This window comes from Carassius carassius, chromosome 2 (genome assembly GCF_963082965.1).
Source record: "Carassius carassius chromosome 2, fCarCar2.1, whole genome shotgun sequence".
NCBI classification, from domain to species: domain Eukaryota; kingdom Metazoa; phylum Chordata; class Actinopteri; order Cypriniformes; family Cyprinidae; genus Carassius; species Carassius carassius.
The window spans coordinates 32,186,387-32,210,469 of record NC_081756.1 but is presented as its reverse complement, the minus strand read 5'-3'; the positions used below and the strand labels follow the sequence as shown (position 1 = coordinate 32,210,469).

General features: G+C 37.1%; 1 protein-coding gene across 7 annotated transcripts in view; it reads left to right on the top strand.

Moving 5' to 3' along the window:
• Positions 1-24,056, top strand: part of LOC132108508 (inositol hexakisphosphate and diphosphoinositol-pentakisphosphate kinase 2-like) — a 34,425-nt gene extending 10,369 nt beyond the window's left edge. The window contains exons 16-31 of one of the 7 annotated variants that reach the window (XM_059515208.1): positions 3,560-3,681; positions 3,774-3,956; positions 4,060-4,201; positions 4,307-4,530; positions 4,949-5,076; positions 5,178-5,292; positions 5,667-5,774; positions 5,906-6,019; positions 6,140-6,280; positions 6,427-6,520; positions 7,325-7,450; positions 11,438-11,500; positions 18,603-18,782; positions 20,338-20,475; positions 20,606-20,719; positions 21,951-24,056. In XM_059515208.1, the coding sequence (XP_059371191.1) occupies positions 3,560-3,681; positions 3,774-3,956; positions 4,060-4,201; positions 4,307-4,530; positions 4,949-5,076; positions 5,178-5,292; positions 5,667-5,774; positions 5,906-6,019; positions 6,140-6,280; positions 6,427-6,520; positions 7,325-7,450; positions 11,438-11,500; positions 18,603-18,782; positions 20,338-20,475; positions 20,606-20,719; positions 21,951-22,555 (2,597 nt within the window). In that variant the 3' untranslated portion in view covers positions 22,556-24,056. Of the gene's footprint in view, positions 1-3,559; positions 3,682-3,773; positions 3,957-4,059; positions 4,202-4,306; positions 4,531-4,948; positions 5,077-5,177; positions 5,293-5,666; positions 5,775-5,905; positions 6,020-6,139; positions 6,281-6,426; positions 6,521-7,324; positions 7,451-11,437; positions 11,501-18,602; positions 18,830-20,337; positions 20,476-20,605; positions 20,720-21,950 lie in introns of those variants that run through there. The other 6 variants (XR_009424474.1, XM_059515214.1, XM_059515221.1 and 3 more) reach the window with 6 other exon arrangements.
• Positions 24,057-24,083: the final 27 nt, after the last annotated feature.

Here is a 24,083-nt window from a genome sequence, read left to right as displayed (position 1 = left end):
TGTCCATGTCCAGAAAGGTAATAAAAACATCATCAAAGTAGTCCATGTGACATCAGAGGGTCAGTTAGAATTTGCTGAACCATCGACAATACATTTTGGTCCAAAAATAGCAAAAATTACGACTTTGATTACGACATGAGGGTTATTAATGACATAATTTTCCTTTTTGGCTGAACTAACCCTTTAAGGACACAGACATTCATCACTGGTTGTCCCCATTTCACACTGTAGATGTTCTTCATCATGAGTTTCCGAAGGCACAAAGTTTATTTTTTGTAGTTCCTCCTTACAGCATTCTAATCCAGCATTACACATAACACACATGTGACACAATATTGGGCATTTTAATTATGTTCATAAATCAATCATCTCACCCTTGTTGTGTTTATATTTGTATTGTTGCAAGTTATATCAATTCACAATTTCCAACCTGTAGATTTTAATAAAAAATGGAAGGAGTCTTCAGAAGCTTTATGGCGGCGATATTTGAAGATTTAACTTTTTTCTTCAGGAGAAAAATCCTATTGGCTTTGGTTTGGCCAACAAAAATATGTCATCCCTGCAGCACTGTATTAAACAAAGATTTCTGAAGTACTTATTATAATACAACAATCTTTCTCGTTCTTGAACTGTATTAAATGTAAGGTAGTATGAAGCGTTACCCAATGTTGAAAGCCAGTGCCTATTCAGCAGTCTTTATATTATGCACTTCCCCCTTTCTTGTTTGCTCTTGGTTATAATTTCTGCCACTTTTTCCATGCAGCAATTTTATGCCATTTGCATTATAAAAGTGTCATAAAAATATATTCTACATGTCACTTTGTCTTTTTATACATTTGTGTGAAGATCAGACTTAAAGGGTCAAGAACTGACCCCCTCATCTGAACACTGTTTGAATAGGCATAGCGCATTGTAGACTCTGAAGTAAATGCCCACTGCTATGATTGGCTTGCAGTTGTGTATGTTTGACAGCCTACATCCTTCATAGATAGACACTGGTGTAATTTAGATTAAAAACACTCAGTTTACATCAAACAATATCCACTATACAGTGCCCTCCATAGGTATTGGAACAGTAAAAGACAAAATTGCTTTCTCTGCTGTGGAGTCAAGACATTTGCAAATACGATTAAAAGATTAATATGTGACAAAACTACAGAATGTCACATTTTATTATTGGGTCTTTCAACACATACATGTTTTACCAAACAAAAAGGACAGCACTTTTAGAGTTCATCCCAATATTTGATGTGAGCATAAGTATTGGAACAGTTGAATTTAAGGCAGATGTAAAAGATTAAATGGTAATATTTAGTTGCAGATCCCTTGCAATGAGTCTGCAACCCATAGACATCACCAGACTCTTGGTCTTATGCTTTGAAATGCTTTTCCCAAGCCTTTAATGCAGCCAATTCCAACTGATGCTTGTTTTGGGGAGTTTCTGTCTTTAGTTTCCTTTTCAGCTGGTGAAATGAATCTAAGACTTTACATTTCTTTGCCCTGATAAAGTCGTTAACTGAACTGGCAGGGTATTTTGGGTCATTGTCCTGATCCAATATGAGGTGCTTTCTAATGAGTTTGGTGGCATTTTCTTGAATATTGGTAGCCAAGATGAGTTGTACCCTTTCAAATTCATTCAGCTTCTTCCATCATACATTAAGTCATCATTAAAATGAAGAGGTCCTGTTCTAGAGACAGCCATGCATGCCATGCCATGACACCACCTCCACCAAGCTTTCGGTTGTTTGCTTAGGATAATTTTTTTGTAGTTCCCTTTTTTTCTCCACACTTTTGCTTTCCAATCACTTAGATAAAGGTTAATCTTTGTCTCATCAGTCCATCAACTCAGTTCCAAAACTCTACTGGCTCACGTTTGTGGCCTTTCTATTTTTGGTGCTGATCAGAGGTTTGCATCTTGCTGTGTAGTTTCTGTAATTCTGTGTCAAATTCTCCTGCGGACTGTAGATGGAAAGAGCATCACCTCAGCTTTCTGGAGGTTGTTGGTGATTTTACCGACATGTATTTTAGGGTTAATTTTCACAGCTTTTATGATTTGTCTGTCATCAACTACTGTTGTTTTTTTCAGCCGATCAGGTCGTTGTTGGTTGCTGACGTCTCCGGTAGTTTCCAAACTCTTGATTTCTCCATGCCCTTTGTTTTTCCTATAGTTATAATTGAGTTCCTCTTTTCTTTTAGCATCCAAATTGTTTGCTTTTCTTTCAGAGTCAGCTTCCTCGTCTTCATCCTGGTTTGTGTGTGTCAACGACTTAGAATGCAGAAGCAATGGATATAACTGATAAGACACATTCCCTTCTTTTAATATCTGAAGAATTAATGCAACAGGACACAGCTGAACACTTAGAAAAACTTGTGAGGCAACTGTTCCAATACTTGTGCTCACATCAGCTAGGGAGATGAAACTCTAAAAGTGCTGATTTTCTTAGCTGGTAAAACATCTTCGTGTTGAATCACCCAATAATAAAATGTGACATTCTGTAGTTTTGTCTCGTATTCGTCTTTTAATCATATTTACAGATTTCTTGACTCCACAGCAAACTGAAAAATTTTGTCTTTACTGTTCCAATACTTATGGAGGGCACTGTATTCAGCACAGCATTGTCTTTTAGTTTCAATCTTTCTGAAAACCTGTCTCAAATTGTTTTTTTTCCCTACTTTTAAATGAATCTGCAATAAAATGAAGTGAACAAAGGTCCCAGTCATTCAATAAAAATAAACTTCAAACAAAAATAAAGCTCATCCACTCTTTCCTAATGCTTGGATCAGAAGGAAGCCGATGCAAAGACTGTTTTTTCACAACTTGGCACTGCACAGCATCTTCTTGTCCTCTGAGCATCTTTATGGTTTGATTTCTGCGCACACCTGCGTTTGCCTCTCTCGTTATTTACAATACAGGTGTGAATCGGTGGGTGTGGCTGAACAGGCAGTGATGTAGAAGCAGGCGTTTATCATCTTCAATGGAGGCAGTGTTTAGCCTAACGATTCCGTCATAAAGTGGCACATTCCACAACCTGTCATTTGGGCAGATTGGCTTCAATATAAGCTGTTTTTAGACCAACAAGAAAGTTTTGAGTTCTGAAACTCAGGATATTTTTAAAGTACAGTGACCTCTTATATGTCAATTTTGATTTCTCAGTTGATGACCACTTTAAATTTTAGCTGTTGTTCTTGTAAACTTCATTTTTTACTTATCTTGTAAATTTTATTTACGGTCATGTATTGCTTATTGGTTTTATGACTGTAGTTGCCAAACACAAATTGAACACTGGAATTAATGAGATTTGAGAGAAAAATATTCCCATTTGCAGTTATGTTATGACAACATTTTCAGTCTTTGGACTTAACGTAGACTATAATGGGGTGTTCCACCCTGTTCCAGCACCCTTGTGTCTTATTACTGTCAAGTAAGACTTGGTTAGGTTTGGAGTGAAACCCAGAAAGACTGGGTTTAATGGAACAGGCTTGATTGCCTCAGTTGATTATGGCTATTTAGTCTCATAAAGTTTTCATCTGTGAATATTATGTTCTTGTCCACTTGTAGGGGATTATGCTGGCTTTCCAGGGTGCGGCCTGCTCAGGCTCCACAGCACCTACCGGCATGACCTCAAGATCTATGCCTCTGATGAGGGCAGGGTGCAAATGACTGCTGCTGCCTTTGCAAAGGTCTTTAGCCACAACAAATACAGGTTGTCTAAGGTTTAAAGATATTAAGTTATCAGAGGATATTAAGTTGGTGTTGGTTGTCTGGCTGTCAGGGTCTCTTAGCACTGGAAGGGGAACTGACACCGATCCTGGTCCAGATGGTAAAGAGTGCAAATATGAACGGCCTGCTGGATAACGATATCGAATCCCTCAGCGGCTGTCAGCAGAGGGTTAAGGCCAGACTTCATGAGATCATGCAGAAAGATGAAATCTTCACAGAAGAAGACTTTGACAGGGTAAATTGAAGTATCAGACAGCTTTTGAACTAAGGGTGCATTCTGCCCTCCGTTGACTTGATACGAAAACACACCTGTGTCCACTTTATCTCTGTTTCTCCAGCTGGCTCCAACATGCAGCAGCTCTCTTGTTGGCTCTATGAAAGCTGTGGAGAATCCAGTAAGTACATGTGATCAAGTCTACAGCCTTGTCCAGAGCCTCACCTCACAGATCCACAAAAGACTTGAAGACCCCAAATCAGCAGGTGATTGTTCTGTGCTCATAGAAGAGAAAAAACACACATTAAAAGGCTATAAGGAGTAACTCGTGAAAGAAAGACCCGAGTAAGTGAGTTGGTGTTGCCTCTCAGATTTACAGCTGTACCACAGTGAGACACTGGAGATGATGCTGCAGCGCTGGTCTAAGTTGGAAAGGGACTTCCGCATGAAGAGTGGCCGCTACGACATCAGCAAGATTCCTGACATTTACGACTGTGTTAAGTATGACGTGCAGCACAACAGCTGTCTGGGCCTGGAGGACACATATGAACTCTTCAAGCTCTCTAGAGCACTAGCCAACATTGTCATACCACAGGTGTGTGAGAAAATTCTGAAACGTGAACACATACAGCTTGTCCTCAGAGCTGAACATTTGTTATTATACAGTTTTTACATAGATGCTTTAGCAACAGGTTTGTTTGAATACCGATATTTCCCCAAATATTTTCACTAGCTATTGCTTTGTTTGGGGGGAAAAAAAACCTTGGAAAGTCCTTGGATACCACAACAAAAACTTAAATCTAAAAATGTATTTTCAAACCCTTCCAAGAAAATGTTGATACTTTCCAACTAACAGCCAGTGTTATTTTAGAATAATTAACACACTCGTTTTTGCTAATATTTTGAATTAGATTTTAAGTTTATATTTTAATTTTGTAATTCATTTTTTTTAATGATATATATATTTGAGTGTTTCAACTGTACTACAACTGTCCTTCAAACTACTTTTTTAGGAGTACGGCATTAATAAGGTGGAGAAGCTGGACATTGCTTATGCCTACTGTCTGCCTTTAGTGAAGAAGATTCAGCTTGACCTTCAGAGGACACATGAGGACGAGTCTGTAAACAAGCTGCATCCACTGTGAGATGCCCTGTCTTTTCACTCTCATCCATTTCTTCCTTTTATTTGGACTCTCCTATTGAGCATGAGAGCTCACACTTGTCCATCTCTTTGTTTCACAGATATTCACGTGGAGTGCTGTCGCCAGGCAGGCATGTCCGAACTCGGCTGTATTTCACGAGTGAGAGTCACGTCCACTCACTGCTTAGTATCTTCCGTTATGGTGGCCTATTGGATGTAAGTATCATGTAGTAAATTCCAACTTCATCATTACATCAAATGAAAGCTCTTGACGAGCTCTTACTACTGTCAAAAGGACACAAGTGAATTCAAAATTGGAGTTATTCATTAGAAACCAAAAGACTTGAAAAGAAAATACCAAGCCAGTTGGTGCCAAAAGGGAGTAGCTGCACTTATGCCTCTTTGGCATTGAGAAATGTATTGAGAGTAAAGTCAAAATGACTGACACAATAAGCCAGTGCCATACATGAAAAGAAAGCAGTGCTTAACAACTGAAGTATGGCAAGCTAAATTGTACTTCTTTTTTTTTTTTAAGCAATTGTCTTTGATTGTGGTATCAGCTGAGTGTTAAAGAATGCATGACGTTTCAGGAGGAGAAGGACCAGCAGTGGAAGAGAGCCATGGATTATCTGAGTGCAGTGTCTGAGCTCAACTACATGACCCAGATCGTCATAATGCTCTATGAAGACAACAAAAAGGTACATCCTGCTCTCACTGTCTGTTCTGCTCCTTTGAGGCACAGAATAAACAAGTGAACTGTAATAACTGACTGTGCAGTGGCAAAAGAGTGTTTCAAAGCATTGACAATTGTGATATTGTGTTAACCTAGGACCCTTCCTCTGAAGAACGCTTCCATGTTGAACTGCATTTCAGCCCTGGGGTCAAAGTATCTGAGGAGGAGAGCGCTCCGATGGGCTTTGGCTTCCGACCAGCCTCTTCTGAAGTACACAGACTTTCCTTTGTTCCATTTTCTTATGTTTTGGATTTGGATTGTTGTTCAGTTAATGATAGCTAGGTTTGTTTGCTGAAGTTTCCATCTCAGTGTTTGTGTGTGTTCACACAGAATGATCAGAAGCAAACAGATCCTGGTAGTTTGGAAAATCTTGTACGAGATGAGCCTGACCGTGCTTTGCCCCTTTCAGAGGCCATCAGCACCCTGAGGAAATCCCCTCTGATCCGGAACCGCAAGACTGGCTCCATGGAGGTATCTCACTCAGCCAACTACTATGCCAACCACTGAACAGAGTGATTTCATAATACTTTTATAAATCTCTGTGGTGTCGAACTGAGAGAAACGGGCTTGGTTTTATGACATGTTATTTAAAAGGGCTTCATTTGTTGTGTGCAAAGGTCCTGTCAGAGACTTCGTCCTCTAAAGGAGGCAGCTACCGCCTCTTCCCCTCCTGCTCACGTCAGTCTCCAGAGATGAAGCAGAGCGGATTAGGTTGGTATCGTGTGTCTGTCCCTCACTCAGCCTCAACAACTGCTGTTTATCTCTTCTCCCTGACAGGAAATCATACTATATTGCATGTTATTTTGGGTGGGGTGTAAAGTCCATTAGCTGACTGCTTTCATTGATGTTACCAAGGAAATTGGTGGATAGACATTTTGTATCCAAATCTGGAGTTTGGTGTCTGGGAGTAGGATGCGGTTTATTTTTTGACATCTTTGAGGGATCATTCTGTGTTTCTGCTCCATTTAAAACTAGTCCATTTAAAATGTCCGTTTTTACGCAAAGCTGTTACCTATGAAAGAAAGTGCCATGAATTCACTGCTTCTTTAAAACTTCAAAGTTTTGCGTGGAAAAAAGCACATCTGACAAGGGTGTAAATGAGCAAATAATCCATGCAGGCAGACATACTTCATACCTAACCATCGGAAGATTTATATATATATATTTACATGTGAATGCTGACGTTCATATACTCTTACTCGTTCATATGTCTCATATACTCAGCATACTCATCTGCCATTTCACTGAAGTTTTTTTGTTGTATTTATTTATATTACATTTTTTTATAATTATAATTTATAATACTTTAATGAATATTGCTTCTGTTTTTTGTTCATTCGATTTTGCTCTACTAAGCCTTTGTCATTGATGTCCTTCAAACAGTAATGGTTTTGGCATGAGTCATATTATGACTTTATAATCCTCTCACTCTCTCTGTAGTAACTGTTGTGTTTTGATTAATAAGTGTATGTGGTTGGTGTGCACACTAATTCCATGATCTAACCCCCTCCGCAGGCTCTCAGTGTGCTGGCCTCTTCAGCACCAACGTCCTGGGGGGCTCCTCTAGTGCCCCCAACCTTCAGGACTACGCACGCGCACACCGCAAAAAATTCTCCTCGGGCAGTTTGACCTATAAAGACGGTATGTGCTCAGTCCAGCTCCTTCTCTCATAGAGATAATAAAATAGTTTAGAAGCTAGAAATTAAATAGTTAAAGGGCACTTCCTGTGAATGTGAGTAATGTAAAGTTTAGGATTAAGAACATCCATTGCATCAGGTCCTGAGTGTGTATCACACATCTTGCTGTCATACTCGGCATTTCACGTCTGGTTCATTTTCATGATCTTGAATGTATGGTGTACATAACTCATGGAGTCTACAGTGCCATTCATCGTCTTTCATAAATTATGTCTTTGTTGACTTGTCATTTGTCATATTATGCGGGGTTATATTTTTTTCAACGTTTAATTGGAAACACATATTTTATGTACACTGCAGGATTCCAAAAATGTTTGATGCAAAAACATGGTAAAAATTTAGATTTAGTGAACAGCAAAATGAATATAAACTCTGACCTTGCCTTGCCTTACACTATAGAAAGGGGCTTTTTGTTATGTTATCAAATTGTTACAATTCAGACTAAGAGACAGCGGGTATAGAAAAGAATCACCCCCCTTTAAAATAATCACATTTTGTAGCTTTGCAACCTGAAATCAAGAAGGACACAGTTTTTATCCAGCTGTATTTGTGCAATATATAAGAAAAACAGAATGTCAGAAAAAAAAAACTGAAATAAAAACAAGAATCACTGATTTAGAAAAAGAATCACCCGCTTGTGTCAGTCTTTTGTTGAACCACCTTTTGTAAAGAATTTGACTGTATTTTGCTCCATCCATTTTTCCTTCTATCCTGACAAGTGCTTCAGTCCCTGGTTTTGGTGTCGAGGACAAGTAATTACATTTTAGTCTTAACTGCCTCAGAATCTTCAAGGTGCGTTTAGGCAAAGCTCAGTCATGACTGCATGTGGCCTTTCTTGAGGAGTGGCTTTTTTCTCGAACCCTCCCTTACAAGTCACATTTATTTGTGATATTGTTGTCACTTGTGCACAATGACCACTCTTTGTCATAAATTACTGCAGCTGCTTCAGAGGTTCTGTAGGCCTCTTGGTAGCCTCTGTGATCAGTTTCCTCCTGCTCTTCCATCTAGTTTGGAGGGACGTCCTGATCCAGGGAGGGTCTGTGTTGTACCAAATACCTTCCACTTCTTAATAATAGACTTCACTGTGCTTGTATAGGCATTGATAAAAATTTGACATTTATTTGTATGCATGTCCTGACTTGTGCCTGTCCACAACTTTATCCCGGAGACCTTTTGGCAGTGTCTTACCACTCATAGTTGACTGTTTACTTCAGTTGCACTAACAAAAACTGAAATGCTCCAGGAAAGCTCTTTTCATGCTGAGCTTATCAAAGTGACCACAGTTGAAAGTCCAATAGCTTTGTGTGCCATTGAGAAGGTGATTAATCACATGATTGAGTTTACAAGTCATTTTTTGGAGGGGTGATCCTTTTTCCAACTGTGAATCGTTGTTTTTTTTCTGACACGTTGGTGTTATATCTTTAACTTGGATGTTATAAGTTGCACAGATACAGCTGGATAAAAACAAAAATTGTGTCAGTCTTCATTTCTGGTTGAAAAGCAACAAAACGTGATTTTTGAAAGGGGGGATTCTTTTTTATACTCACTGTACACAATATTTCAAAAGTCTGAGGTCTGTAAGATTTTTTTTTTTTTTACAGGTTTGGAAAAAAATATTTTTAGTTGCAGAAATACAGTAAAAACTGTAATATTGTGAAATGTTACATTTTAAAATAAATATGTTTTCTATACATTATATTTTATATTATCTAGAATGTATTTTAAAAGGTTATGTATTCGTATTATGGCAAAGCTGAATTTTAGCTGTTTTAGCCCTTCAGAAATCATTCTGATATGCTGATTAAGAAACATTTCTTACTATTATCAATGTTGAAAACATTTGTGTTGCTTAATATTTTTGTGTAAGCCCTGCTGCATTTTTCCAGGATTTAAAGAATAGAAAGTTCAAAAGAACATCATGTATATAAAATAGAGATCTTTTGTAATATTATTTTTCTGTCACTTTTGATCAGTTCAGTGCATCCTTGCTAAATAAAACTATTCATTTGTTAAAAAACTAAAATAAATCTTACTGATCCCAGACTTTTGAACAGTAGCATATATTGTAATTATCACATCACTATTTGGTAACACTTTACTATAAGATTCTATATATTAACACTAGTTAACACATACTTTTACAGCATTTATTAATCTTGGTTAATAGTATATGTAGGAATTTACATAACTTTTCTAACATTTCAAATTTTTAACATCAACTAATGTATTACTAAAAAAATGTAATAAAAAATGACCCATATAATTAACCTAAACTAATACTGTACATACTGTTAAAATGACTGGTGATTGTTATTCTTGTTCTGTAATGTTTATGAACTGAACCTTATTATAAAGTGTTACCCAATATTTTGGGATTGAAATTATTACTTAATGCGATAATTGGCCAAACTAGTTTTAGATTACGCTGTAATTTGGTATTTTATCTGAAACTGCATTGACAAAGTGTCTCTCCGGTCCATACTGGAGTGCTCTCGCATCCCGATTCCTTCCAGAATGTTCAGTTTGTTCACTCGTGAAATATCCTATTGTCCACAAGGTGTCAGTGTGACATTGTTTGTAGTTCTCCCTGTTTCAGTTCCCATGTTTCTTGTTTTGTTTACTGCTGCTTTGCAGTTATAACTTTACTCTTGCATTTGTTGCTATCGAATACATGAGCCTGTTCATTTATCCGTATTAGCTTCATTTCAAATCTCTGGCTGGTCTCTAGGACCGGCCAGTCATAGAACACAATCCCCAGTCTCCTTGTCTTCCCTGTTGTGTGTGGTTTTGTCCTGTGAAGGCATGTGCTGTTAAGCTACAGACTCTCTGAGTTGCTTACAGAAGCGAGGGGTCGATCTGACCGTCTCCAGCTTTTCATGCTTCTGTCCATCTTTTTGTTTGTTCTGAGAGATGACGTCTGATAAGATGGCATCTGTATTTATAGAAGAGAAGTGCTGAAAATATTACTGTAGCCAAAGTGTTATAAATAGATGCACTCTTTTACAGTGGCAACTATGTGAAGACATTTAAGCAGTTAAGATAAAGATCCCTTTATTGTCATTTTTTTAAGGGTGCTTTCACACTTGGTTCGCTTGCATGGTCCGAATCAGAGTTCGATTGCCCCCCCGCGATTCATTTGCGTCATCAAGCCAGCAGTTGTTTACACCGTTGCTTGGTAACAACGGCGCTGGAGAAGGCAGCAAATGCATAACATTGCTTTCTGCACTTACATATATTTACATTTTTGAATCGGTCGTTTTGTTTACAAAGCTTCGGTACATAAAGGCACTTGCGTCTGTCTTACGAATGTATACATAAACATAAATTATATATACAGCTCTCTGTTTGCAGCGCGTCAGTCACACTTGTCAGAAAAGTGAGTGAAACACACACAAACACACGTTTTCATCAAATGATACATCATTAATAGCAGTTCACTTCCGTGATTTGGTACGATTGTGTACACATCAGCAGCGAACCGTACCAGAGTTCACATGAACCGTACCCCAGACCACCCTTTTTAAGCGGACTCGTGTAAGGTTTGTGTGTGCGCACCTGAGTTCGGAAGACCGTGTTCACATCATCCAAACGAACTGAACTCGAACCTGTCAATCGATCAATCGAACCCGGGTTCGCACCAAAAGTGCTAGTGTGAAAGCACCCTAAGAGTTTATTTTCTCTACCCGAGTAAACCTCTTACTCCTCGTAATAAGGAACATTGTCAGTCTAAATCACATTGAGACGCTAAACACTGCTCTTCTGCTTTCTGACCCAGTGTTTCTGAGTCTGTAGCCCCAGTGGAAACCCAGCCCTACACTCCTCACCCTACTGTCCTTGACAGTCTCACACCTTCAGCTCTGTAACACCGTCCCCGTCCTTACAGGTGTACTGTAAAATATGATAACTCTAGTGACCTTTCTTATTTCCTCAGAGTTGTTGTCTATGCCGGCAGTAAAGAGATTTTCTGTGTCGTTTGCAAAGCATCCGACTAATGGTATGTCTGCTTCTCTTCAAGTATATTTCCACTTCCTCCATGTCCCTTTGATTTGCATGTCAGTGGAAAACACTTTTCATTTTGGAATTTATGGTCGGTTTAGTTTTCTCCTGTTTTCACGTGATTTCTGTCATGTTTCTTCCGACCTCTCCAGTTTCATCATCTTTTTAACCATTCATGAAAGTCTCAAACCCTTCCCACATACATCGCTATTGCTATCTGTAACCTCCTGTGGACAACTCTCACTCTCACCCAGTGACTCGATGTTAATCATTTACGGATGACTGTTCGTGTGAAAGTTTAAACTCATGTTTGTTTCCTGTGATTGATTGTATGTGATTGTAAGTCTGTGGGAAGGTGGGTGTATTACACTGCAAAAAAGTCATGTTCTTAATCAGTATTTTTGTCTGGGTTTATATTTGGGAAGCTTAACTTATATAATATAGACTACCATTCAAAAGTTTGGGGTCAGTTGATTTTTTTTTTTCCTTGAAATTAATATTTTTGATCTATTTAATGAATCGTTGCTGTATAAAAATGAAACAGATTTTTGGTAACATTATAAATGTCTTTAACTTTCATGTAAATGCTGTTCTGTAGCATATCCTTTATTTTCATAAAATAATCTTAAAATAGTATCACAGTTTCCATTAGTATTAAGCAGCACAATATCAATGTTGATAATAAGAAATGTTTGAGCACCAAATCTGTACATTAGAATGATTTCTGAAGGATCATGTGACACTGAAGACTGAAGAAAATTCAGCTTTTCCATCACAGGTATAAATTACATTTTAAAATGTTAATATAGAAAAGATTCATTTATTATTACAAATTATTTTACATTTATTTTTATCAAATAAATGCAGAATTTGTGACCAAAATAGTTTCTCTAACCCTAAACTTTTGAAACGTAGTGTATGTCAGAGAGAATATCTTGAATTAATTTGTTAAAAACAATTTGAAAAATAAATTAATTCAGGAATATATTCTCTGCAACAAGTTGTCATGTTTTATTTATTATTCTGAAGTAATTAAATTTAGTTTGATATTCCTATTGCAAAATAAATACTACTGATTAAGATCATGATTTTTTCATAATATACAATTATGAATGGATATTCAAGATAATGAATCTGTACCATTAGTGGACAGCACTATGACTGAACTAGGGATATGCCGGTATGAAATTTGCGATTAATTGCTAATACTTCGGTATACGGTATTATCACGATATTGAAATTTTGTTTAAAAAAAGTGGCCATAATTTAAGTGGCCATTAGGTTTAATGACTTTTTCTTATAACAAAAATAACTGAATATTTAAATACAATAAAGCAATACAGATTACACAGATTAAAGTGCAAAAGAACTATAAAGACCAATCGGTATCACTTTACAATAAGACCTCATTAGTCAACCTTAGTTAATGCATTAACATTCACAATGTGCAATAGCTACATTTGCAACAGAAGTTATTAATCTTTGTTAAAAAAAAATACAAGTCTTAATTCATGTTAGCTCATTAAATAACACATTTGCAACTTTCGATTTTAACAACGTGTTATTAAATATTGGAATACCTAAGATTAATGAATGTTCAGAAGAATTTTTCATTGGCAGTTTGTTAAGTAATGAAGCCCTAATGTAAAGTGTGAATGAACAATAAAGAATCAAGATACTTTCTAACAATATCTAGGGCTTGTTGTAGTCCAGATTAAAATGTAAAAAAAAAAAAAGTTTGATTAATAAATAGCCTATTTAGTCTAAATATGTAAGTATTTGGTGCTGTGATGAACACCACAGCAAATCCACAAATTTGAATGGCTATTTAAATACGTTTAAGAAAGTACAGTAGTGCAGCTGCTATATTTATGGTGTTTCCAGGGTAACAGCTGCGTTTCTTGCAGTTTACCGGCATCTGCTGTCAGAGAGTGAATGTGCTTTCATTCAGGGCGTCTCTCATGTGTTCCCCCATGTGCTTCTCATGTGTGCTTATTTACATCAGAGCGCACACGTGTGTTTCAAGCAGCATATGGCTGTTTTTCTGCATTTTGACCAGTTAATGAGAAAATTATTCTTAAAATGCATCCCAAATTCTGAATAATTTGTAATGTATAATTATTCACGGTATTTAGAAGTGCCCAAGATAACAATATCGTGCATATTCATTACCGTGATATATTGCATTACTGAATACCGGCACGTCTAGACTGAACCCTTCCCCTGTCATTGCTCTGGTATTGTTGGACAGTGTTTTTCACTGTTTTGAAAGTATTTAAATGTAACAGAAAGTGACCGGGACCAAAATGGTTCACCTGTCACTCTTTTACTCCATTAATCTTCTCTCCAATTTTATTTAAGAGTAATGTTGTTGTGAGTTGTAATTGGGTCAAAGACGAGATGTCACCATTTTGGTGTCTGCATCAAATTAAAAATACATTAAAAACATGTTAAATGCAAGTAAAGTGTCTACTTTCATATTTCAAATACATTTTGTAAAATAAAATAAAATAAAAAAAATACAGGGGAAATAATGTTCCGGTTGTGCCGATAGATGGTATCGTGTATCGATGATTGTCAGAGATACCAACGTAAGCATGTCTCTGTCGATAGTCAAGATGATATTAGGCTCATTCTCCTATTAATGTATTAAAAATAATAATAACTATTATTATTTTTATTAGGTGGCCTATTATAATTCGGCTATCAAACTGCCCAGCTATTTCACTTCAGCACCGCATTTCACACACACACACACAGACACACGTGCGCGCGCAAAAGAGGATTAGAGTCTTTAGTCAGTGAAGAAGTTGTAAGGCTTTGACTCGGATAACTCGTTAAATCCATGAAATGAAAGAGATAGAAAACGAGGAGTTGGTGTCCCACACATTTAATGGCTGCTACATGGCAACGCACTCTTCTCCTACATGAGAGATTACTTTATTTGTAACGCAAAGAAAAAGTTAAAGGCGGCAGAGCGAACTTATCATCCATAGTGGTTCTCACGTAGTCCTTCTCTTTAAAGACTGATCACTTAACTTATAACACTCACTATGTGGTGATGACATAGAAGGACTACGTGAGAACCACTATGGGTGATGGATGATTTTTTTATATTATTTTCATGCACACCGCACATATTGTGATGCATGCAAAATACATAGTTTTGGCCGTTACAAAGTCTCCATCCACAAACAGACATACATCGTCTGCAGATCTAAGGAATTTCATTGCACTTTAACAAGTAATCTGAACGGCCTATATATGTGCAATATATTAAACGAGCCCTCACTAACTGAGTTTAATGCCACAGTTATGTTCGAATGCATCTCATTCTTGTTTCTGTGGCGGTGCGTCAAGCTCGTCATGAGGCGCGCGGTCCGGAGCGCTGTATGACTGATGCATCAGTTCAATTCAACTTACTCCAAATATATGAACTTACCTGTTTTGAATACTTTATGTTTAACGTGTTCATTTATGTCGAATATTTGTGTTAAACTGTTGGACTTTAAATGAAATCTACTATTGATTTTCACCGTTGTTTGATTTTGCAGAACATTTAGACTGATAACTTCCCTGCGCAGATGCGGCAGATTTGTCAGGACGTGTGATATGACAGTTGTGTCCGACTATATGAACTAGCTGTTTTAAATACAGTATTTTTAACGTTAGTTCATCAGTATGTTTGAAAGTATATTTTTTTGATTATTGGTGATTCAATAGGCTCACTCTCTCTCACCTGTGCCTTTTTAAAATAGTTCTGCTATGACAAGAACAAAGTCTCTCTCTTGCTCCACCCATGCATGATAATATCGTGTATCTCATGGGCTGACATTTGAAAAATTACCATATTGCCCAACACTATTCCAAAACGCAATGTTCCGAACTCTACTTTTTTAAATAAACAAGTTAAAAGTTTTAAAATTTTCTTGGCATTTTCAAATAAGTGTTGGCGATTAAAAATATATATTATATTATATTAAAAGGACTATGCCTTTAAGTATTTAAATAAACAGGGGACTTTTGTCCTGAAGATGCAGTTTATCAGAGGTCATTCAGTGTAACAGGAACAAGAAGTCATTCTGAAATCATACAAACATCTGATAGTCATCCGACAGTCTGTGACATCATCAAATAGCACCTGCGAGAAATATTTGATCATTTCAAAATATTTCAAAAGCTCAGTGTTTGATACAGGTGGCCAGTTGATTTCCTACAATATAGGCTGAAGTAGAAGTTTCTTCATTCAGGGGAATGTTTTTGTCATGTCCATTACACTGAATGACAGCGTCACTGTTTAAATAATTTTACTCTTACTTATATTGCATATAAATGAGGAATATTTAGCACTGGCAAATATATGTTAAACTTAATAAATATTATTATTTGAATGCATTTTTATATTGTTTAGTTTGTGTTATTGATTATTTTTAGATGGCCACAAACAGAGAGCTGCTAGGCACTGTAAGCAAAAAAAACAAAAAAAGATAAAGTAAATGCAGACTTAGTAGCTTGGATGGCACTGTTAAAGCCCACTCACACCAGAACTATAACTATAAAGATAAAGAATAATAGCTTACCAATATTTCTGAACTGAGTCCTCCCTCATTACAGTATGTCATAAGTTCAGTAAAGGCCATTGAGAAGATTCTCCACCCAAAAGTAAAACACTGCAATTATGGGCACAATGACTATTATTTTTGTCTTTGGCAAAACGTCCTTCACAGTCTCAAACTGCATAATATTTATATCAAAATGAAACAATATACTTATTCTGACCTGTACTTATTAAAATGCGTAAAATAATATGTGATCATAATAAATGGTATTATATTTTAAATGACATTCTCTTCCTTACAAAAATGTATTGCTGACAAATGAGCAAAACCTAGAGTTTTAAAGGAAATTAGCAAAATATAAAGATTTAAAAATTAAAGTTAATTAGTATTTGACAAGATTTATTGGTATGTAATGTTGTTACACTGAATTACATTTTAATGGGTGTCTTCTGTAAATTATGGTAAAAAAAAAAAAAGTATGATAGTCAGATAGTTTTTTTGCTTAGAAAAACATAAAATTAAACCGGATACATTCTAATGTATGAGGAAATACAAAATTGAAATCTGTATTAAACTTTAATTTTTTTCCTCTTCGACCCAACTATGTTAAATGTTGTAAATGTTGAGCTGTGAGACCGAGGAGTGTTTTACTCTGGTTCTTCATGGGAAGCAGCTTCAAATCTGAAATGCCACAAACGACAAAGACGAAACACTTCTTTCAAATAGAAATGGACATTTTCAGTTTATGTAATTAAAAATGTCCTTCCACACTTGGAGATAAGGATGAACTAGCCAGTGTCTTTTGTGGTTCTCTACACTTCATTGATAGACACGTGCTGTGTATAAACTGCATGTTGTTATGTTGGTTAAGATGATCAGTGTTTTCTCTCTTGGTAAAATAAATGTCTTGCATATGTTGTGGTCAAAAGGATGTCTGGAGATGTTTTCTAGTGTCAACAGACCTGAATGGAGATGATAACAAAGGTCAAGAACAATGGAAAAACTGCTTGTGAAATGATCTGGATTACTGCACTGTGTATTTGGACACAGTTCTGTATGTGTTCAGTACATCTCGGGCAGAGCTTAAAGATGGTCCCTGATCCACCTACACAATCCTCTTTCCCTGCCAGATGCCACACACTCCAAGCCATCCAGCTCTCAAAACCTTTCCACCAACCTAATTATGTCTCTGTAGTTATTAAGAAATACTCATTTACCTTCATGTCTCTGAAATGAGTGCATACTCTTTAAACAAATTAGTTAATTCAGCCTAACTATTATATTTTGGTGTTTTCCTGGTAAAGTGTGTGCATATGTGGTCTCAGGTGGGGATCAAATGCCCCCACGAGGATTATTAAACCAAATCTTTTACATTGTTGGCACCTCCCAATGGTACACATGATGAAACGGCTTAATAAAGAGCCTGAATAATGTCTTAATTATAATCTAAGAACGCTAAAAGGTTTCTGCAAGTAGTAGGTGTAGTATAGAGTGTAGCAAATCATTAACTGACTTAATATAAATGAAAAATTCACAGCATGATTTAAAAAAACAAATATGTGTGTTCGTGTTGAATGCATTGGTTATGATCTGCTGACAATAAAACTCAAGTATCCATTCAGGCTGCTGATTTTATTTTTTTCTGGCTTTTGATCCTGAATTAAAAAAATGTTTTCACCTAAATTATTTAACATCATTCATTAATTTAAATAAAATAAGCAATAATTATTATTTTTTTATTCAATAATTGAATATCCAAATGTAATAGATCGATGAAGTACATATTTGTTAAGATCTATAAAAAGATATGAAAAGGGCATTAACACTTGTGTTCAAAAGTTTGGGGTGAGTAAGATCTTTAGTCTTTAATGCACAGGAAGACCGTATTTATTTGATCAAAATACTGTAACACTGCTGCTTAATATTTTTGTAGAAACTATACATTTTGTCGGGATTCTTTGATCGACAGAAAGTTTAGAAGGACAGCATTTATTTGAAATTGTAACTTTTTGGTCAATTGAATGGATCCTTGAAGAATAAAATACTTTTTTTAATAAAGAAAATAATCCTACTGACCCCAAAGTTTTTGTGTATATATTTTGTAATAATGTTACCTCCTCATAGTTTGGTCTAATGGGGTGTGATGTGAGGAAAAATAGATTTGTCTTGAAGTTCTCGGAGTCAGTGTGGGGATGAAGACCGTTTCGGTGTCTAGCTTAGTGAGTTGTTCCTGTGAGCCCAGGAGATTCCCCTGTACAGTATATGTTTTGGACTGAAGGCTGTAGACTACAACGGACTTAAGTGATGCTGTGTGTCTGTTTGGGATTATCTGCTGGTGAACAGGCGTGTTTAAATGTGGAGAAGCGTCAGTTAAACTGTGTCAGACCTGTTGTGGGGAGCTTTTCTGATGGCCTGCTAATGAAACGGTAATCTCTGTCCACAATGTCCCCATGAGGACCCCACGCCCTCAGCCATCTGCTTTTCAAACCCCCTACTCTCCACTCTTCTCTTCCCTGCTCTGCTCTGCCTCTTCTTCCCCAGAACCCCTGAAAGAGCACCAGGTAGCCCAGCTGCTGAGGCACTTTTCCACCGACCCCCATATTGGCCACCCGTTCTGTTTGGACAGTGCTTTTGCCCACCACCTCCATCAGTGCTCCTACCATCTCCGCCTCTTCCGCAACTGGTTAATCTCTGGCCAGGACCCACTAGAGTACCTCTACGGTCAGCCCTGCGGAGGGTCCTCCGTGTCCTGCTGTGCCGTGACTGCAGTAATGACCTCTGCTTTGCTCTAGCGCCTCTGCTGTTTGAAGCATGCTTGTGCTTTTTTGGAAAAGCAGCTTGCAATTACACAGCTCTCGTGTTTTTCCCCCCTTTTTTTTATTATCATTTAATTTTTTTTATTGAAGTTTATGTAGGTCGTCTTTTTATTTTTAGTTATATAGATATAAAATATATAGGCATAAATAAAAAAATATATTGTTTTGGCATTAACATAATATATCTCAAATTAAGTTAGCTGTAATTCCCCACCTCAGCGGTTTTTCTTCATTATGATCAATACAGTTTGAAAGTTTGGGGTCAGTAAGGATGTATTTATTTATTTATAGAAACTAAAACTTTTATTCACCAAGGTTGCATTAAATTGATCAAAAGTTTCAATAAAGTCTTTCTCGATGTTACGAGTAGATTCTATTTCAAATCAATTTTAAACTGAATAAAAATAAACTTTCTATTCATTAATGATCTTGAAAAAAAAAATCTGTTTCCTCAAAAACTGTTAAACGGCACAGCTATTTTCAACATTGATTATAATAAGACCTGTTTCTTGGGCTCCAAATAATCATATCAGAATGATTTCTTAAAGATCATGTGACACTGAAGACTGGAGTAGTGATGCTGAAAATTCAGCTTTGATCACAGGAATAAATTACTTTTTAAAAGATATTTAATTTATTTCAAATTGTAATAAAAGAGGTTGGAGTAGCATTAGGGTGACCTCCCACTGCTGTGTGTTGTGGTGTGGTGTGGCAGATGCATGCCAGTGGCATCTTATTGCAACTGTGCCAGCTTAAAGTCGCATCGGCTCTCTGACGTATCAGAAATGACTGACTTGCATGATAGTGGCACATGATTTGCATGCCTACTGTCATTTTCTCTTCCAAATGTGAGTTTTCACTTTTCACTTTTTTTCCACAATTATTAATCAAACCTCTATAACTTCATGCATAATCATACATGCACATTATGTTATTACAGTATTTGAATTTTTTACTAAATTCTCCAGAATCCAGGGTCATTTTCATTAGTAATAGGCGTAAGTTATGTATTATCATGAAATCTTATCTCCTTTTATAAAATTCATGCACTGATCACGTGATGAGCCACAGGTTCAGTTCTCACAATCATTCCTGTTTTTACTATTATTGTCTCTGCCAGCTCCCTCCTAATTTACACGTGTTGCTTTAATCTATATAAAGTGTGGTTTTTCAACTAAAATTAGTGCATAGAGATTCTTACCAACTAATTACAGGAACGTTTTTGTTTTATTTGAAGTTGTCTGTGTTATTGTCTTTATTTTTAAATGTAGATTTGGAGTTCCTGTGTGACACACGATAAGTCTTGAATGAATGATGAGAGGATGTGGTGGGTTTGTTTGCGTCTGAATGACTGTGGTTCTGTCACTAACAAGGGTTTGGCAGTAAGTGGAATGTCTGTTGTTATTGGTTCAGTGGTAAGAGACTGTTGTGTCACTCTGGGTGCATACTGATGTCTGCAGGGTTTGAAGGCTGCTCCATGGTGCCTTCAATCTACCCCCTCGAGACCCTCCACAACTCACTCTCACTCAAACAAGTGAACGAGTTCCTGACGACTGTGTGTGAGAATGCAGGAGATTCCCACACCAGGACAACCAGAGGTGATGCCCATAGCACCACTCTAACATGGCATACATTAAGGAGAGTTATATGTCCATCACAGTTGTTTTGATACTGACCTATAATAGACCTGTGTCCTAACTGTATGTGTGTTTGTCTCCCCTCCTATAGCTCTCTCAGCCATGTTTGACTCCCAGAACCAGCCCACGGGGGACTCTTACATCCCTCACAGAGTGCTGTCCTCCTCGGTTTCTCTGCGCCAGCGCTCTGATCGGCCACCATGGTGTGAGTACTGCTGCCCTTTGCTATTTCAAGTGGAGATAACTCATGTATATAGCCATTGTGCTAACATGTTACATATATGTTGTATGGACCAGATGATGTTTAAGTGGTAACATACATCACTGTGCAATTGCAGACTAAGTTCATACACTTTTGTGTATGTTGGAATATGATTATTGCCTTCAGTGAAGTAACAAAGTTGACAGTTAAGGACATACTATTAAATGTTGATATTTATATAAACTTTTCAGTTATCAGTTGTTTACTATGCAAGGCTGATGAAACAATGCTGACGTTTTAAACACAACAATAAAATGGTGAAAAATATCAAGCTATAACTTTGCGTTTGAGTTGCTTTGTTGCGTTTCAGTGTATTGAATGTGCATTTGTAGTGTTCTTTAAATCTTACCAGTATGTTCAAAATTACATACTCATATATGTGTGTGTGTGTGTGTGTGTGTGTGTGTGTGTGTGTGTGTGTGTGTGTGTGTATATATATATATATATATATATATATATATATATATATATATATATATATATATATATATATATATATATATATATATATATATATAATATTAATAAAAGGCTACTTAAGTCTACCCTAAAGAAAGTAAAATTTCAAGACTTTAAAAAGTGCACTTTGTAATGTCAAATCCAAGTCTGACAATTAAATTATTGTTTTAATAATCTCTTGTCAGGCTTAAAAGTACACTTATTTTGATTTGTTGACTGACATACACGTGTAGAGTGCTTGATTATAATTTTAACATGTGTGTTATTTGATATTCCATTTGAAGTTAATACATTTTAAAAGTACCAGCTTAAAGCTTCATCATTACTAATTATAAATATATTAAAATAATTTAATTAAAAATGTATTTCATAAAAAATTACATTAAGTTAAAGTGTATATTAGTAATCTACAAAAATATATTTTTTAAATCAAAATGTGCGTAAAGTTGTGAAAACAGGGCTGAAACGAGAAAAAAGGCTTTCTCATTATGATAGAAAACAAAAGAATAATAACATTTTTTTAAGTAGTTACACAATTTGTGTTGATGCGTTTAGAAAAACATCTAGAGTAACACATAGTAAAAGTTGGCACTATTCATTGTTCAAGTCATTTTTTGCACTCGCATACAGTATATATGAGAGACACAAATGGCACCTCCATTGCAAAATGTGCCAAATAATGTGTGTGTGTGTGTGTTTGTATTCCCCCATGCAGACAGCAGTGGTCCCTCCAGTACAGTGTCAAGCGCCGGCCCTTCGTCTCCCACAACGGCTGACACCTCCCCACGCTTCAGCTTCAGTGAGAAGATCACCCTCACACCGCAGAGCAGCGAGGAGATCCACCCAGCCCCTCACAACAACATCCACTGTGTGTCCTCCACGTCTGTACTCAGCAGCACTGAAACCAGCCTCCCTTCTGAGGACCCCCACCCCTCCATACCATCTCCTATCCTGGAGAGACCGGGTGAAACAGCAGTGGATGGCACAGACTCTGCAGGCCAGTGTCTGACAGAGAGCCCCTGCTGTGACGAAGTGCCAAGCCCGGCCCCTGCGGAGCCCAGTGCTGCTTGTTCACACTTGGCTGACAGTCCGCCAGCAGAGTCCTTCTGTGGGCTGCCCAGCTCTCTGCCTGTGCTCCAGGAGCTCAGAGAGAGCAGCTCAGAGGCCGACTCCAGCGCCCAGACCCCACTCACCCCTGAGGAGCCCGAGGAGTTCTTCGATACGCATGAAATGGTTGATGTGTGGAGGGGAAGCACGGGGTCCCTTCCCCACCCCAGCACTCCTCTAGAGGTGGGAGCTCCCCATGTGCCTGAGCAGTGAAGGAAACGCAGATACGTGTGTCTTTCACCCATCTCAGCAAGCTCTCACTCTAGTGCCTCAGACCTTCATAAAGTCCCATACAAGACCAAGTGGGATTTGCCTACACAATTTAAGGGAAGTTGAGGAAATGGGAGGCCCTCTCTGTGATTGTCACATGTCGAACACGAAGCGCAGATACTCCTGTTGAAAATCTTAATAAACTCTCCATGTGACATTCAGAGCTGCTTCCTGTGTAACGCATCACTCTAGTCAAGCGGCTAGTGATCAAACATAGGCTTTTAGACACACTAAAAAAATTATTCTGTGCACAAATTATCTTCCTCGTCTCTGACTGCATTCTTTCTTCATTAGCTGGTCTGGAAGATATTTTTTAAAGGGACATGGTATTTGATATTAGTCAAGCTGAACTCTTGAATAAAGAACTTGCATATCTTAATGGATTTTAAAGGGATAGTTGCCCTAAAAATTCAAATTGTCATCAAAACCTATAAGACTTTCATTCATCTTCGAAACACAAATGAAGATGTTTTTAATGAATCCTAAGAGATTTCTGTCCCTCTGTGAAAAGTCCATGCAACCAACACTTTGAAACTGAACTTTTAATAGAGATCAATAGAGAAAAATATCTTTATTTGTGCTTCCAAGATGAATGATATAGTCTTGTGGATTTGCAACGGCATAAGTGAACAATCCCTTTGAGTGAACGCTAACTGTTTTATTATTATTTGCCTAAGCTTGCTATACCACTGTCGTAATTTATTAAATCATTATAAAATACATATAAATGTAGACTATATATAGACTAATATGCAGCTTACTTTTAACAATGAGACTGCAAATGATTGAGTCAAATTTTTTTATATTTTATTTTTGTAAAACATAGTGCTTTCACAATTTTAAATAATTAAGTAGTGGTCTCCTTATCAATTACATTTGTCCTGCTTTGTACTGCTCACCTTTTTGACATTGAAGTACTTTTTTGTACCATGAACCCTCCTGTTTGATCAACCGAAGAGTGCAGTGTGACAGTGTTTTTTTGTTTTTTTTTTCTTAGTGAAAAAGAAAGAGAAGGATGCTGCTTTTCAGAAGCACACACTGTACCTGATGAGTCAAAAAACCCTGATGAGTTAACCCTGGCTAGTGGGCGTTGTTTACTGAGCATGCAGGAAGTTTGTGTGAAATGAACTGATTGCCACTGATGTTGGACCAGCTTGTAAGACCTCTAGATTTTAGAGAGGAGCATTTCACTTCCCCCCTCCGGCAGCAGCGTCTGTGAATTATTCCACTCCGCTCGGAGTACAGTGAAGCACACTGATTCTGAAATCACTGACATATTAAAGCATCTGCCTCTGATAGATTTAACTCAAACGTGTCGTACTGTTGGTGCTGTATGCCGTCTGTGCAGTAGTATTTAAGGGATAGTTAGATGGATCTAAACTATTCCTTTAAATGGCACTTTGACTTACAGTGTTTCAAATAAAAGTGGCATTGTCTGCAGAAAGCAGTTGTCTTTTTATAATTTCTTATG